The sequence below is a fragment of the Leptinotarsa decemlineata genome, unplaced genomic scaffold (genome assembly GCF_025532065.1).
Source record: "Leptinotarsa decemlineata unplaced genomic scaffold, Ldec_3_MD MMD2_tig00002159_RagTag_RagTag, whole genome shotgun sequence".
Lineage (NCBI taxonomy): Eukaryota > Metazoa > Arthropoda > Insecta > Coleoptera > Chrysomelidae > Leptinotarsa > Leptinotarsa decemlineata.
In genome coordinates, this window is record NW_027412574.1 from 8,179,700 (window position 1) to 8,197,954 (window position 18,255).

General features: G+C 31.8%; 1 protein-coding gene across 1 annotated transcript in view; it reads left to right on the top strand.

Moving 5' to 3' along the window:
• LOC111505077 (toll like receptor) overlaps positions 1–18,034 on the top strand; it is a 71,383-nt gene extending 53,349 nt beyond the window's left edge. The window contains exons 6-9 of the mRNA XM_074176991.1: positions 6,889–8,318; positions 10,346–10,945; positions 13,838–13,993; positions 14,220–18,034. Of these exons, the coding sequence (XP_074033092.1) occupies positions 6,889–8,318; positions 10,346–10,945; positions 13,838–13,993; positions 14,220–14,945 (2,912 nt within the window). The 3' untranslated portion in view covers positions 14,946–18,034. The remainder of the gene's footprint in view (positions 1–6,888; positions 8,319–10,345; positions 10,946–13,837; positions 13,994–14,219) is intronic.
• Positions 18,035–18,255: the final 221 nt, after the last annotated feature.

Genomic DNA, 18,255 nt, shown 5'->3' on the forward strand with positions numbered 1-18,255 from the left:
TGTCTGAGGTTTTTCTACGACTACGTTCTCCTCTTTTAGTTGAAGTAGCTGCTGGTACTGTTCTGACAGTAAATGATTTTTTAATTTGAGTAACTAAAGTGTACATTTTAATAAATAGCTCAATATTGTTCATAATGATTAAAAGAAAATAATTTCGAATTCGAGTTTTTTTCGATTTTTTGCAGTTTCTAAGAACATTTATTATAGTGGTGTATATTTTTTTCACGCCATCAGAAAGTAGTTCAATGAATATAAAACACGCCAACTTTTTGAAAAAATTGATATTTTGACGCGAGAATTTTCGATTGAATATTAGGGTGCTTTTTTTATATTAATTCAAAATGAGGTGAAAAATAAATATTTTGAATCAAATAAATTACAGACAATTTTGAGACATAAAAAAGTATGTTTTCACCAGATTTCGTAGAAAAATTTTTTTTTTGAAAAAGAAAAACCAAAAACTTGGTTATTTGAATTCTTCACATAAATTTTGAGATCATGTGAAGAAATTGTGAATTCAAAAATTGTAGATCTTTTTATTAACTACAACTTTGCCATTTAACTTTTTTCCATTTAACTTGAAGTTTTGTCGGAAATCGAAATAGTCCATGTTTTACCCTCAAAATCTCACCCCCTCCCATTTCCCGAACTCAGATCGACCGTAATTTATTTTCCTTTTATTTTTATCATATTCCCCCCCTTTTCTAATGGGTTTCATCCTACTGGTGGTATTTTTTTTCACTTTTTATCATTTTTGAAGGCTAGTAGGGCTACTTGTGGTTTGGAGTTCTTGCATTATTTCGCTCAATAATGTTTCATTCATCGTATTCAGCCGATCGATTTAACCATAATATTAAACTAAGTAGGTACGAATTCTTTTTCGAAAAGTGTGGTGAATTTCACTGAATATAAATAAATTTAAATACACAGATACGATAAGGTTTTTGAAAAGCGGTCGACAGTTTTTACAACACTGCGGACAAATTGAAATAGTTATTTTCTATAGTCCGTTCATAATTTGTCGATAGCACATAATGAGGGCCCAAGTCATAAAACGGTCGTAAAACTCGTAAAATCATAGGCGGAGGTTCCTGAGGTGTTTATTCATTAAATATAAAGCTTCAGTTTATATTCGAAACTTGCCTTGAAAGGGTGAAGTTGTTACGAACGAAAATAATTTTTGGTTTAGTACATTTTTTAATCGCATTTAATTTACGGCTCGTTGGTGTTTCGGCGTCTACGGCAGTAATTAACGTCTCTAATATTTATTTTGCGAATTTTGTGCAGTGCGTGAGTAACTTTTTTTCATATTCCTACAAACATATACGTACCTTTCGTTCCTGCTTGTTTTGTTTGATTGCTTGCGATGGCTTCGTCATCATCATCAATATCATCAAGTTTTACACCGGTACTGTTGCGTACAGTCAGTAAGTCTGTCTATTCACCAAGAGAGAAGACTATTGTTTTGAACGTTCACGATGCTCTGGTTTCTCAGAATCCCACAAACACTGTTCAGAACATAATCAAGAGTTGTGCCAACATGACGGGCGTAGGGGAGTCAACAATATATAGATAGGTTCCTATCAGAAAGAAAAAAAAAAGGTATAGCTAACCCAAATACAAACGAATACTTAAAGAGGGGGAGACAACCTATTGAAATTGATGAATTTGCCATAAATGGTATTCGAAGGAAAATTCACGAATTTTTTTACAAAAAAGAAATACCCAACTTAAACAAAATTTTACAAGAAGTTAGAGACGACCCGGATTTGCCTCATGTCGGACGAACCAAATTGTGGCAAGTTTTAAAAGAATTAAATTTCCGGTGGGAGAAATCAGACCGAAAACCGGGAAGAGATAATATGTTGGAGAAGAAAGTATCTAAGATCTATACGAAAATTTCGGGCTGAAGGAAGGCCAATTTACTATCAGGACGAAACGTGGGTAAACGCAGGTCATACTCTCACAAAAATTTGGACAGATAAAAATATATCAAGCTCCAGGCAAGCCTTTATGGAAGGTTGGTCTACTGGTATTTTCCCACCCTCTGGTAAAGGCAGTAGATTAATAGTTTCTCACATTGGCAGTGAAAAAGGATTTGCTAAGCATGGTTTGTTGGAATTTGAATCCAAAAGCATAAAAGACTATCACGAGGAGATGACAGCTGATGTTTTCGAAGAGTATTTTGAGCAGATGATTGAACATATACCACCAAACTCAATTATAATATTAGATAATGCACCTTATCATTCACGACTAGTTGAAAGACTTCCAACGACTGCGTGGAAGAAACAGGATATCATTGACTGGCTGCGGAATAAGTCCCTGCCTTACGAAGATGGAATGGTTAAAGCAGAACTTTTAAAAATTGCCCGGCAACACAAATCTAAGTTCAAGAAATACGTAGTTGACAAAATAGCGGAAAGACGAAACATCACAGTCCTTAGACTTCCACCCTACCACTGCGAATTAAATCCAATTGAACTCATTTGGGCACAAATGAATACTATGTGGCTAGAAAAAATACGTCATATAAAATACAAGCTGTACGTGAATTGTTATATGAGTCTTTACAACATATTACAGAACAAAATTGGCGAGATGCAGTAAGACATGCAATAGAAGAAGAACAAAAAATGTGGGATCTTGACAATATAATTGATGCGACTGTAGAGACACAACCGCTAATTATTAACCTGCAAGACGACTCGGATTCCGAAGATGATCCTGTTTATTTTGAATTTGAATAGTTTTGTTGTTGTTCAAATATTCTATTTTTTTTATGATAAATATTACAAAATTATCATCTGCGTCGCAGTTTTCGTCTCATTTTTTTTTCAAAAACAAGAAAAAACACTTCAGGACCTAATTATTTCAAATTCCACGATTTTCTCTTTATCTCTCTTGTCTCGATTTTTGTTTCAAAAAATTTGATAACTTCGTCTAATATGAGCACTACACTTGAATTCAAATACAAACTTTGTTCTCAGAAATGTTAAGTTGAATTTGATGTTAAAGAAGCTCAAAATTATTATTTTTGAACAACTGTCATTAAGTGACATTTTTAATGGTTGTCAAGAGTATTAAAAGATGTTTACAAAGTAGCGTGTTGAAAATATTTCAATACTAGTGTTAAAAGTATTTTTAACACAATTTTTTTCTACCAAATAGCAATGAACCAAACCTAATTATTCAATTTTCAAGGAAGTTTTATTTGAACAATAGATATATAGATACAATTAAATTCTGTTCCAAATGTATTATATACATTAATTACATTATTACTATTTATGAACATTAATATGCAAAGTACAATTAGAACAACTGCTGATATTAATACCTTGCGATGTTAAACTATCTGAGTTGACAATTTCATGGGCATTAATATTCAATTCTTGAAGTTTAGAGAACGATGCTGTAACGCTGGAGCTAGCTGTTGGGATTATTCTTTCTGCAAGCCTTTTTATAAGAAATAGATTGATCGGTGTAACCCTCAGCTACTGTTGTAGACTTCCATTCTCCGTGATATAACATGCGTTATATTTGCTCCTGATTCTGCTAGCGAAGAAGCAGAAGACCTTCTGAAACAGTGACCTGTATTTTACTTTGGTTCCGGGAAATTCAGAAACTCAGCAATGGTAGAGGTCATTTTCCCAAACATGTTTATACCAACTGGGTTGGCACTGCATTTATAATTTGAGTAGGTGTTTTAGAAAAAATCGTAAATGATTGATAACAGAAGGGCGTAATGCAACGTATTTATTAAAATAGTCAATGTTTTTTCCAACAATACAAAAAGAACGACCTATTTTCGTTTTTGTATTTAAAATTTGAACAATCAATTATCTATTCATTTAATTTAATGTCTTCTATTAATAAATGGCACAGCTCTTTACGCCGACAGGCTCCATATATTCCGAAAATAGTAGCAACTTTCATCATCAAATATTTTTCATCTGGCGCCTCATTCATGAACCTCTGGACTAAAATACATTTTATTTGTGAAATTATAAAACAAGAATAAAAATAAAAACAACAATAAAAATTAATTGGCGCTCCGGGGCGACTTGTTCAAACATAAGAGTTTTCGATTTTCTGGGCCTATATCTTCCATTTTTTCGCTTTATACCTTATATACTTGCTTATACCTTGAAATACTTGTAATAATACTATTTTTAACGAGCGCACTCGACTTTATCATTGAAAACTTGCTCCACAAAGTTGACTAAATGTGACTTTACATAAAATGCGTGATCTGTAAACAATACTGTTTGTTTGTGTTTGTAACCAGGTGATTCGGCGTCACCTGACACGGCCACTTCACAGCAAATGCGATAATAAAAATAGTTAACTGACAAGAGATGTCAAAATGTGTTTTTATAGAAATATCAAATTTATCTACTTTATTGTGAAAACAGGACAGTTGTACAAAAAACTTTGTATGATATTTATGTTAAAAGTAGGTTTTATTTTGTACTTGAAATTGCTCATCTCGTTACGCTCGTTTCGCAAACTTTTGCACTCACAAAATAAAACCTTACTTTTAACACTCATATCATAAATAGCTATTATGGTTTTTGAGTTGTTTTAGTTTCCAATAAAATTTTTTTCTTACATCATATTTTTGTATTTTACTTGTATTTCTGTTATGGGAACAAGGGACATTTGAGAACACTTTGAGGAAGAGGGCACCAAAACTATAGAGTCATAATTGTGGGTGTTTTTATTCATTTCGAATGAGGAAAACAAAAAACGGCCTCGTTGAATTTAGACACAGAAGAAATCTAACTACCGTCAACGAGTGAATCTGTATTTCATTTCGATACCTAATAATTTTAAATCTTCTTATTGAGGGGCTGCTAATCTCCGGAATTTCCAAAGGTAAGGGATTTTGGAATATGTAATAAAATTTAGGGAATTTAGGTAGGGGTTAGTCTATATACAAGGTATAAGTATTACGAGTAGTGTACCCATGAAGAAATAGATGTATTTCCTAGTTGAATTTCGTTATCAAAGTGTACATCAATTGTTGTGGAATTGAGAAGTGGAAATTGATTTTGGATCGTTATATTACTATATTTTTTTAGAAGAAAGCAGGGTAAGTAGATATTTTAATAGTTTTTTGTGTAATTTGTATAATTATTTCGTTCCATAGAACGTGCTGCTTTTTTAACTTAACTCTTTTGTTAATTTTTCAATATTGAACTTTCAAACTAGGCTTAGAAACTTAATTGTGGCTAATTTTGAAAGGATCGACTATTGTAACTATTTGGAAAGGATCATAGAATTTTTATACAAGTTGGGGCACCTTCAACGTTGGAATTTTAATCACGGATTTTTTTTGGAGACTGTATTTTGGGGGCATTTTTTTTTATCTGTAATGATTTAATAAATATTGAATACAACATTTTTTCATTACGCGGCCCGATTATCGATCGAATGGAAATAATTATTACTCTTTTGTTATTGTGATTTCACCAAATATTAAACACAGACCTCTGATAATCCAGTGAGATTTTTTTTTATAATTTATAACATTAATTGAAAATACATTTATTAATCAGTCAACAGAAATTTACCCTGCAACAATGTTGTATTGTTTGTAATTGTGGGGGAATTTTGATTTTTGTGAGCCAAAAGCCTCTCTCACTCGCTGCCTTTCCATAATTATATGAAAAGAATTTCCGAAAAAAGATAAGAATAAATCAAATCTGTTTTAAAACTTGTTTCAAGTCTTCTGCTGTCGCCCATTTACGAGCGATAAATCTCAGAAATCAAAACAGGGTTTAACTTCTTTACGTGCGATTCCTAACACGGGTTGAACGATCGTCAAATAAAGTTCATATAACTTATATTGGAGCGCACACATTTGACGCGGCAACCGCGGGCGGTTCTGTCATTATTCAGCACACCTTTATGAAGAGTCGCCGCGTTTCTGGTGAAATACATAAACGAAATGTTGTATTCATGTAGGTAATGTGTGAACGTACAATTTGAAAAGTTTTATCGAAACTGGCTACTGACACCCGGCAGTAGTTGAAAAATGTCTCAGGATGTTTTCTTGAATCTTGATACTTTTTATGAAATAAACCTTTCTTGAATCTTCGGCTAGTCAGTGGATTTCTCAACGTATTTATATCGAAAATGGTAGAGTTGAGAAAAAAAAAGGGCAAAACACGTTGTACCTAAATATATCTGAAAATATTTAACTGCAGAACTATATTGTAATTTTTACAATAAGAAATTGGAAAAAAATATGGACGAATGAAGTAAAACGAAGGTCCGTACCTCTTTCATTTCGCAAATTTAATACAAAATTAGTAGCTGTATTAGCAGTTTGCAAAATTTTTGCAATTTCCATTGCAACAATAGATCATTGAAATTTTTACCTGCTGCAGAATTCTGTAAATGTTATAATTGGTTTTCATAATCTGTATCTAAATGAAATTTCCCAAATTCAGGAAATGAGCAGGTAGTGTATCTATAACCATAGTTTTATTTATTTACTGCTAGGAAATTTCTAGTTGAACTTCATTCCAAATGCTTGGTGATCGGAGAAGTTCATTACTGTTAAGTGAATATTGATTCAAGGTAAATGTTTCCTTTTTTTTAAGAAAGTGAATTCTGCTTTATCGTGCGGCTCATTTGTCTTAATTAAAATATTTATATTATTATTATTTTGGCGCCTTGTAATGTGGTTACTTTTAACGCCCGTATAGGTATGAACACACAACATCCCTTCTAACGTCAGCATTATTTTTGGCCCGTTTTTTGTTTGTTTCGTCCCGTTTCATTTGGTGTGAAAGATAATTTCGTTTTCTTCATTTTGATAATGAGTGAAAATATTTTTAGGTGTTGGATTTTCAAAATACTTTGTTTTCCTTTCAGGTAACATGAAACTTTTGGGAGTTGTACTGATTTTTCTACTGGGAGAAGAATTTACTGCTTTGCCATCATCTACCAAAACCAAAGCTCGTAATTTCTGTCATTCTACATTCGATGAATATGAACTCCAGTGTTCATCGTCACATGACGACGTAGTTGTTATTCGTGCAGTAAAAAACAAGTATATGAAAATAGATTGTATATTCAAAAAATTCAACTTGGGTATCTTACCTAACTACACAGCAGGTAAAATTGAATTTCTGGAAATAGTTTCTTGTCCATTACCAGATGATGGCCTTTTTCCTGTGCTCCAAAAGTTCAGTATCGAAAATTTAAAAAGTCTCCGTTTAGAAGAAGTTCCTATCGTTAAAAACCCTTTCCGAGGTCTTACGTCACTGCAAAAAATTGACATTTCTTTCTCGGACAGTATCATGGAAATCGATATATTTGAAAACTTTCCTAATTTGACGAGTGTCTACTTACAGAACAATAACATAGAAACAATAGATGGAATGTTCAAAAATTTGAAACATCTCAAAGTTTTACATTTATCAAAAAACATGCTGAGAAATGTTTCTGATTCGTTTCGGAATGTCAAAGAGTTAGAACGACTTCATCTGTGGAAGAATAAACTTACAAGAATCACAAAAAATTACTTTTCTTTTCTCAGTCAACTGAAATATCTGGAACTCAGTCTGAATGACATTCAGTTCATAGAAAGCGATTCATTTTCTAATTTGCCAGAATTAGTCGATATAAGTTTGAAAAACAACCGGCTTGGTCATATAAGTTCCAGCCTTTTCATGAATAATGGGAAGCTCAATATTATTCGTATAGATGACAACCCCAATGTTACATTGGACGACTATGCTTTCGCAAATTTGAAGAATTTATATTTGGTGAGCTTAGAACAGTGCCGATTGGAAATTATCCCAGAACACGTTTTCCATGATTCTGAAAATGTGCAGATACTGATGATGCGAAACAACTTTCTGCAAGAGTTACCAGAAAGTCTATTCAGTGGATTGAAGAATCTGAAGGAACTTTATTTGACTAACAATAAAATTTCTTCCATTCCTGATCGATTATTTTCCTCCCTAGTGAACTTGGAGATTTTGGAGTTGGGAGATAATAGCATTTTTAGTATTAACGAGAATACTTTCAAAAATGCATTAAATCTCAAAAAACTTGTCCTGAGTAACAACGGATTGAAATCGATAATGCTGGATACTTTCGACAGTAACAAAAACATGATATATATAGACTTATCTAATAACTTTTTTGACATAAAATATAATCCATTCAAGAATTGCGATAATTTGGAAGAAGTGTTGTTGAACGGAAACCTTATAGAGCAGTTTCCTGCAGACATTATGTATATGATGCACCTGAAAAAATTGAATCTGAGCGATAATCACATCGATTATATTATGGTAAGTTAATTTCATCTGTGACATTTACTTTCACTTAGATCTAAAAAAATGCTACTGGAAATTCATTTCGGTTTTCGATTTTCAATATAGATATGTCAGAAGTGATGGGATATATATTAGGCTTATGTATTTTTGTGTGGGACTGTAATCCAAAGAACACATCAGTACAGAAACACTGTCTCTCGACAGATTATTCCTGCTTTTGACACTTCAGATACCAACTTTGTAAATATTGGTTTTTCACTTTGTGCCAATCTGTACGAGCTTCGTGCAATAACTTTTGACTTTGCATACTTTGAATCCAAGCTTCTTTGCCATTTCATGTTTCGGAATGGGGCAGTCACTACCAAAGTCAACAAATCCGAAAAGGAAAGAGTCATTGATTTTAATTTTTCGATAAAAATTCATCTTTAGCGATACTCTCCATTACGTTTTTTCCGGTTTTTTTCCTAAACTGTTGTAATTTTGTAACTTTCTCAGCGTCAGAAGAAATCACTTTTTTCAGGCTAGGTGAATAAAATGAAAATTATATAATGATTCCCCCTCAAATGGCTTATGATTCGCAACATCCATAAACATTTTATGAATATTCCTAACTGACTGAAATGTTTTCATTTAGCCTATGAATAATTTGCCCAACCGACTTTTATTATAATGAAAGTTTGGAACCATTGTGGTGCAGTGTTTTCAAATTTATTCAATGCGAATATTGTTGATCCACAATATTCAGCCAGTCTCTAACCGAATCTGACTTGGGGTCAAATTCAGGAATCGTAGAAACATTTTTCGGCTCACATTTTTCACCAAAATCAAAATGCCTGATTCTTACCCTGGACTTTCGACTTTTACGTTCACCTGATTTATTTCTTTGTGCCCGTCTTTTAGGTACATTGCTGCTGTTGAAAACATTAGATCTCGATGAATTTGAACACCCCGAAAAACTCGACCTTTTGATAGTTGCGTTGATCGACGTCCACGATTTCAGATTGTTGAGCGTGTAGAAAAAAAAAAGGAAAAAATTATTGATCCTACCTCTTACATGTTAGGAATAACCCATCGGCTAGTAATATTAAAATACTATTTCACCAACTATAATATTTATTCTACCACTCGCGAATACTCGCAGATTAAGACTCCCCTCTCTGAAAATAATCCCAATACCCAAAGCAGAAAGATGATATACAACACCTAATTAATAATATCACATATAGCCCTGTAGGCTGTATGTTTTTTATGTCGAGTTGATTTTTTCTTCAGTAAGCAATAAGTTATTGAAACAGACGAATTCATGCCGTTACTGATTTGGATAAAATTTGAGGTATGGGTGTTTGGGAATATTTCCAAATATATATTTCAATCATTTTTATAAAAAATGCCTAAAGGTGCGTATTCACCAAAAAAGCGAGCACGAGCGAGCATGAGCGATCATTCGTGTATGTTTGCTCGTGTTTGCTCGACATATTAATGTCTCGTCCATACCAGAGCGAATATCTTCAAGTTCGTTGTACCGCCTTCTTCTCGATCTTTTCTGAACGCGAACAAGCATACGTTCGCTCGCTCGCTAGCCCGTACTCACCAGACGATTATTGATGCAGAATGCTCGTTCACTCTTGTTCGCTCATGCTCGCTTTTTTTATGAATACGCACCTTAATATGTTTCTATTTGTTCCTTATGTTCCTGATAAAAAAATTAATTCTTCTAGCAAAAAAGGTACAAGCGAGATCGGAGTTGAAGTGAGATCCAATTTCTTTGGAAATTTATTCAAAACATGACGTCTATGTGAGAACAGTCCATTACCGCATTATATTTTTGTTAACTTTGATTCATGCTGAATTTTAAGTTGATATGTTGTGTTCCAGATCAAAGTATTTACTAATTCGCCATTCACTTGAACTGGTCAGCAACAGTAACCATATAGTTTTGACTTGAGAGAATAAAATCCTCAACTTACTTGAAACTTCATTCAATGTACATTTTATCATTTGCTATGCAGTTCCAACTAATATCCATATTTATTCTATTTCAGGTGACTGATTTGAAAAAATTAACACCCAAGGAATTGGTAGTAGACTTGGGTAACAATAAGATATCTGAAATAGATTTTGAAGACGCAGAAAGTCTAGCAGAAATCAATTTTCAAGAACTGGACATGAAAGATATCGTACCCGCTACAACGGTTCTTTTGCATAACAATCCTGTCATTTGCGATTGTAGAGTTTACAATTTAGTGCAATATGTCAGAGATATGTTGAAGACTTCTCTGAAAACAATGGTAGATTTGAAACTAGGAGATACCAGTTGCTCATCACCACAGTTATTGGAACACATTAAAGTAGAAGATCTTAAACCACAAAATGTGACCTGTCCTTATGGCATGAAATGCAGCGTTGGTGACTGCCAGTGTTTCTATCGACCCTATGATAATGCTGTTGTAATAGATTGTTCGAACAAAAATTTCACGCAATGCCCAAGGATCGAAGTGGAAGGTGAAAAAGTGGAATTGAATTTGGTTGGAAATTCTATTCGTTATGGCCCAAACTCCACTTTAGGATATGACAATGTGACTACCTTATATTTGTCAAAAAATAGGATTGAGCAGATCGAATGGGTTCCTCCTAAAATCAAGGTAGGATCTTTATTAATTTTTTTCTGTTTATAATACTAGCAAAGGTGATCCTAATTAGGCGGTACTGTACGATATGCACTAACTTTTGCAGTTTGGTAATGAAGGGTGATTCTTGATGAAGGTGTATTTCGGTACCATGATTTGAAGTCTGAAAAATTACAAAACGAAATAATGGATGATGATCTATTCATTTAAAATATTTCAACTCACTTTCATTGACGGTTATATAGTTTATAGGTATATACGAAGTCAATCCGAACAGCTAAATAAAAGACTAATGTACCAGGTCTGATAAATTGACTAGTTAATACTATATAAAACCTCTCACATAAAAATAATAATTAGACCTCGTATGAATTACCACGCCGCCCATGCCATACAAAGAAACTGTCAACGTTCGGTAATTATTTAGCTATCATGTCGAATTGACTGCGTATATACTATATACCTCTTACAACTTTCCCATATAACAGTATGATATATACGTGGAGTTTCGCGGAGCATTTAAATGTTTTAGAGAAATGCCAAGAGAGTGTAGACCACATATGGCTATTTATTGTAGTCTATCGATTCAACTGCAAATAAGGCTCTCAGGAATAGCTGAAAGAAATTTTGTTTGTTCGGAATTTCTTAAATGGTTCTGAACTGAGCCATCCGGCACTGATGAGGAAAACTTAATTTGCTGCCCGTCTAAAGAATTTTTCGTATTTTGACTAAGACTCGTACTTAACATTGAGTTATAACCTGTATGAGAGTAAAAAATGAAAAAGTAATAAAAATCAACTTTTTGGCTTTTACCTGTCCATATTTATACAAAAAATTGTGGGAAACTTTCAATGGAAAGAAGAAAGCAATCAAGTTCAAAATGATCTCTTTACAAAAAAATGTGTGGATCATGTATAGAAGATACAAATAGGAAGAGAAATTCCTTCCGATTTTCTTTCAATTCAATGTCAATATATCGAAAGTATCTCATCTGAAAGTGGGCATGATCTACACATCTTTGTGAAAAGTTTATTTCAAACTTAATGGTTTACAACTCACAAACTGAATAGGAAAAAGTGATTTTCGTATAATTCAATATTAACATGAAAATAGTTGTTTTGAGAGTATTCTTTCGTTCGTGTAATTCAATGTTCACGTGAAAGTAGTTGTTTCGGGGGTATTTTTTCTAGTTTCCATTAAAAAGTAACTTCTATGCATGATCAACATATTTTTGTGAAGAGTTTGTTTTGAAATCAATTGCTTCTTCCTCCCTTTTTGAGTTTCCGACAATTTTTTATATAAAAATGGGGATGTAAAAGCCAAAAATCTTTTTTCTCATGAACTTATCTCTCTTGAATATAGGCAAGTATGAACGATGGACAACACTTGATTGCCAAAATGGGACTCATCATCCCAAACTAACACATACATGTAAATGTAAAAACATTCCTAAAACATAAATAGGTATATTAAGAGATGTAGACTTAAATGTTTTTTTAAAGATCAGCACCTAAAAATTCTTGGACTCTACAATAGCATTTCTATAAAAACCAGTTTATTTTGAAATATGGTATAACATTTACTACCTGGTATTTTTTCAATAATAATAATAGCAATGATTGATTTTCCCAAGGAGCATACTTGATTGTAGTAGGGAAAAACCCAATAATCATTACATAGTATAAGTCGCTTTCTGCTGTCTGTTCCTATGTATGCTTAGATCTTTAAAACTACGCAACGAATTTTGATGCGGGTTTTTTAATAGATAGATTCAAGAGGAAGGTTTATATGTATATAACATGCATAATATAGTAGAAAAACACTAATAATTTTGAAGGTTTCTAATGTAATGTCGTGAATTAACACATTTTTTGCGTTTACATTGCAAACGCTTAGGCTCGATAATACAGATTAATACAGTCAAAGTTAAAGTAGAATATGAATTTAAAATTATTGAAACTTACTTTTCCAAGGTTTATTTTCTAGGTTTCTGTATCATTTATAAGATACAAAATTTCGTGGAATTCATAAAAATATAAATTTCCGACGTTAAATGAGGATAAGAACATAAAAAGAGAGAGTACTGAACGATGATTCAAATCGGCTGGTTTTATTGTATGGTTTTAATGTTATCGCACCTAGGTGTAGTTCCGATATTCTGTGACCTAGGCAAGAATGTAAAATCTCAAAAATTCTTGAATTTTCGGATCATGCCACCAGAAGAACAAAACGAATACATTTCCACAAATGATAGGTATCATTTTATACACAACTTTATTGCAATGAAAGCCCAAATTTCAAAAAATAATTGTTGATTTGTTTATTTGAAATTTGTAGTGTACCTGAAAAGCTCAATAACTGTATATATATAGTTTACAAAAAGCATTTAGAAAACATCGATTAGAGTAAATATGAAATATTTACTAAATTGATCTCATAAAATATTAAATCTTTATAAGTTTTTATGTATGTATTTTGAAAAAAGATTGAATGAAACAATGCTAACAAATTCAACAGTTATTTGTCTGTTGAATTTTGATACGCCTTTTATATGCTTGCAGTATTCTCTTAATCGAACCTAGCAAAAACACATATGCAGTGAAATGAGTGAATAAGTTGAAAACCAATTTTTGATAACTCGTCACCGATTAGTCAGACACATCCCTCTCTAATCCAGAATATCTGATAACAGACATGCAAGTAAGAATACTATCTATCAACTATTTTACTGCATAGGATAGGTATGCAAAGAGAAATAAATAAATTTATATTTCAATGAGATAAAATGAAAAGAAAGTTTATGGTGATGTCAAACCGTTAGGGAAAGTCAAACTTATAATTTAAAAAAATATCTAAAAAATGAGTTGAACCTTTATATTCATATTCTTTCAATGGCTGTTGTTTCAGATTCTCAAATTGGATGATAACCAACTGACACATTTGAATTCTGAAGTTTTGAAAATGATCAACTCCACTTCAGTTTTAAGATTATCTAACAATCCTTGGACTTGTGATTGTTCGGCACTGGAATTCCAGAATTTTATTAGGGCTAAATTTGGCAAGGTAAGAAATTCAAAATACATGTTAATATTTATAAAATTAATGAACCAGTTTGAGAAATTTGTTGCATTCTTAAATTTGTTCAAATAATGAAAGCAATATAAACCTGTTTGGCTCAGTAATCTAGAGACATGCAACACATTTTTAAAATTTATGAAAACATTTCATTGGTATTATATTTTCAAATTATTATTATATTGTTTTTATTCTAATACAGTAAATTTTTCAGGAAAGCATGGAAATTATCTGCAAAGAAGATGGTAAACCACTAATTGAACAAATCCAGCTGTGTGAATCAATTGCCATTCTTATTATGGAAGTGGCATTTCCAATCTTATTGATTATTGTTCTGACGGCTATAGGCTTTGCTTTGTACTGTTTCTATAAAGAAGAAGTCAAAATCTGGCTTTATGAGAAGAAGTTATTTCTTTGGCTTATTACTGAGGAGGAACTTGACAAAGATAAAATTTGGGATGTTTTTATCAGTTACTCTCATAAAGATGAAGATTTTGTTATAAATAATTTACTTTCTGTATTAGAAGCAGGTCCGAATCCATTCAAAACTTGTGTTCATGTTAGAGACTGGGTACCAGGTGAAACAATCACTGGACACATTTCAAATTCGGTGAACAATTCAAGAAGAACGCTGGTGGTTCTCTCCAACAACTTCTTGGAGAGCGTTTGGGGAAAAATAGAGTTCAGAACGGCACATACCAAGGCAATCCATGAAGGAAGAGCTAGGGTAATCATTATAAAGTATGGTGAATTGGATGATGATAAAGTTGATGAAGAATTGAAGGTGTATCTCAAAACTAATACGTATGTAGAGTGGGGAAAACCTTGGTTTTGGAGGAAACTCAGATATGCTCTTCCGCATTCTCATTCCCAAAATATTCACAGAAATCGAAGACATGCCAACATGATGTTCAAAACTGATCATAAATTTAATATTTAGTTTATTATTTGCTCAAGACTAATTGAGGATACCTTTTACATAAGATGGCATGATTTGAAATATTTATATTCTAATATTTTATTTGTTCCAAAGGAATTTACAGCAATATTGTAAAGATGAGGGTTGAATATTTGACTGTAATTCCATCAATTTGGAAATTCCTTGCAATACATTTTTTAAATAATTGTACAAACAATTTCGAAACAATCCCTCATATATATGGAACACAAAGAGTGTCCTTCAGACGAAAAAAAATATTGATGTTTTATTAGATATACGCTGTCGTCAGAGTTCGCTTGACGTCATCAGGTTGATTTTGAACAAAAGCTGAAAGACGCCTTAATCTGTATATTGTGTGATTGGCATCAAATCAACTTTGAAAATTGAAATAAATAAAGAAGAGTATCATGAAAATTAGCTGTTACAAATTGGTTTCGTTCAATCATCTAAGTCAAAGTATATAATTTAGAATTAATTATCCTAACTCCCGGATAAATAGTTTGAAGTTGTGTCACTGAATATGAATTATTACAATTACGTTAGTATGATTGATTCAAAGAATAATTTGAAGTACAATAAATACTCTTTGAAGGACTGAAACTAGTAATTCTCAGTAATTTTTTCCTAGACAATCATTCTGAATACACTGATTCCATGAAAATTTATAATACTATCCATGATAATAATTATACAATTTTCAGGAAAGATTTTATTTAAGGCACGTTTCGCCATAGGGTACCTTACTGATTAACTTACTGATGAACAACTTTGTTATGTGATGGAGTTTGACGATACCTACTTGATGAAAATCCATAACTTATTCAAGTAACACTTTATTAAGAGATTTTCATTGGACAATTTACAAAACCGCAACACGTGTTTCGCTATACAATAACTTCCTCAGACTCATACTGACCGTATACAAACAGTCAGTATTAAAACTCATTTGAATTGAAATTAAAATGGAATTCCAGTGACTTATCCCTCATCATCGTGTTCAATAACTCACCAGTTGTGATAATAAAGGATACCTAGATCTTCTTGAACGTATTTCATACGTTCATACAGTATATCATCCGATTTTTCGAATTTTGAATACGGATGTCTTTTTTTACCTATTTTACGATAAAGTGTGTTCATATAATATCGTGTAATTTTTGGGAACGACTTTGGCTTCCTACTTTTCCATCTTTATATAAAAAATGTGGGAATCTTCCAAAGAAAGGAAGAAAGTAATTAATTTCAAAATGAACTCTACAAATATGTATAGATCATGAAAAAAAGTTACTTTCAGAAACAAACTGGAATAAAAAAACTCTCAAAACAACTACTTTCATATAAACATTGAATTCCACAAAAAAAATACTTTCAATTGAACATTGAATTATACAAAAAACACTTTCCCACTTAGTTTGTACTCCAAACATACTTTATGGTATTGAATCAGATATCTACCACAGGATTGCTATACAATAAAGTGTATCAAAGAGGTCAAATTTCACTTACATGAAACAATGTCATCCTCAATGAGCCTTTTTCCTGAGAAAAGTACAGCGAACGTGTCACGAGAGGCAGCACTAGTAGTCGGGACAAACATAAACTATTCACATGTAAAACAGCGTTATTTACGTAATATTAATTTATTATTTAAAAATATAAATTATTTTGTGCTCGTATAATGCCAACAAAGCATTGCTGTTTTGCGAATTGTACGTCGGATAATCGATATCCGGAAGAAAACGTGTTTTTTATACCATTTATAAAACCTCATATATTAATGAGGTTAGATGTAAGAAATGGATATATACTTCGAGGAGAGTGGATTTAACAGTGCAAAAAATAAATATTCATATGTATGCTCTAAACATGAAATGAATAGTAAATTTTTCATAGTTAATTAACATTGATTAGAATGAGATATAATCTCAATTGTTTATGAAATTATATTCCTTAATTATATTTAATTGAATTTATTTCATTACCATCTATATTTTATTCATAATTCACTCGGAAATAAATATGAAATTCATAATTGTTTTAAATTTCTTTTATTACACTTTGAATCTACCGCTACTCTTTTACTAGAGTCTGTATACTAACCTGTCTATTAATTAACTTTTTTCAAGTTACTTTTAAATTACGACATGCAAGCCAACGTTTTAATGTTACAACATTGTTATCCTTTACAGTTGCAAATTTTAGTTTTGCTTCAGGAGCATTTTCTTCTGTTAAAAACATTCTTTTTTAATTGTACTTCAGCATATGTTTATATGAGGATTAGGCAGTGTTTGTCCCTACCGAACTACTAGCGCTGCTATAAAAGTGATTTTTCGTACTTCAGGAAAAAGGTTCATTGGGGAAACATATGTATAATTCAATGTCCAAAAGAAAGTATTTTTTCTTTTGTGTAATTCAAGGTTTAAACGAGAGTAGTTGTTTCAAGAGAGCTCTTTATTACAGTTTGTATGAAAGTTACTTCTTTGCATGATCTACACATCTTTGGAGAGGATTCATTTTGAAGTTCTTTGCTTTTTTCCTGTCTTTGGGAGATTTCTACATTTTTTTTCTATAAAGTCAGATAAGTAAAAAGCCAAAGCCTTTCTTCCCCACTCTCAAGTTGTGATACAGTTCTCTGAAGTATGGTTCAATTATGAAATTATCACAAAAAGACATTACTTATATAAAAATATTCGTCATCTACTCTAGCTATTAATATTGGAAAATAGGATAGTACTTAATAATATGTGCTTTTTGAATAGACTTTTAACAAGTAATATTGACTGTGATGAAATCGTATCCTTAGTTAAGTTGAATATGAATGGACAAAGTAGAGTCATCAATGAGATTTTGTGTTGAGTATGTTTCAAGATGTAGATATTTTCTGCTGTTCGAAATGAGTTGTTTGAATGACTGCAATTAAATTTGCATATGTTTATATAGTAACACTATATATTGGTATTTATTGTATTGTTTTATATTTATTTTGTATTCTGTTTATATTTTTGTATTTATTTTAAAATTTTTGTTTTTTTAACAATGTATTTTTCAATTATAATTGGAACTGTTGTATAAATAAATTATATTGAATATTTATTTCATTTCTATACATCCAAGGTGGTTTACTTCAAATTTATTTGAGTAGATTCTACCCACCTCAACTCAATCTAATATTCCATATTCAAGTTGTGTTTCAACAAGCTACAAATGAAAATGGTGGAAAATCAAAAAACTTTTTGGATTTCGTCAGAAGATTCCCAATTTTTTTCAGCAAATAACTGATTTGATGATACCATTTCAAATGTTTGTCAAT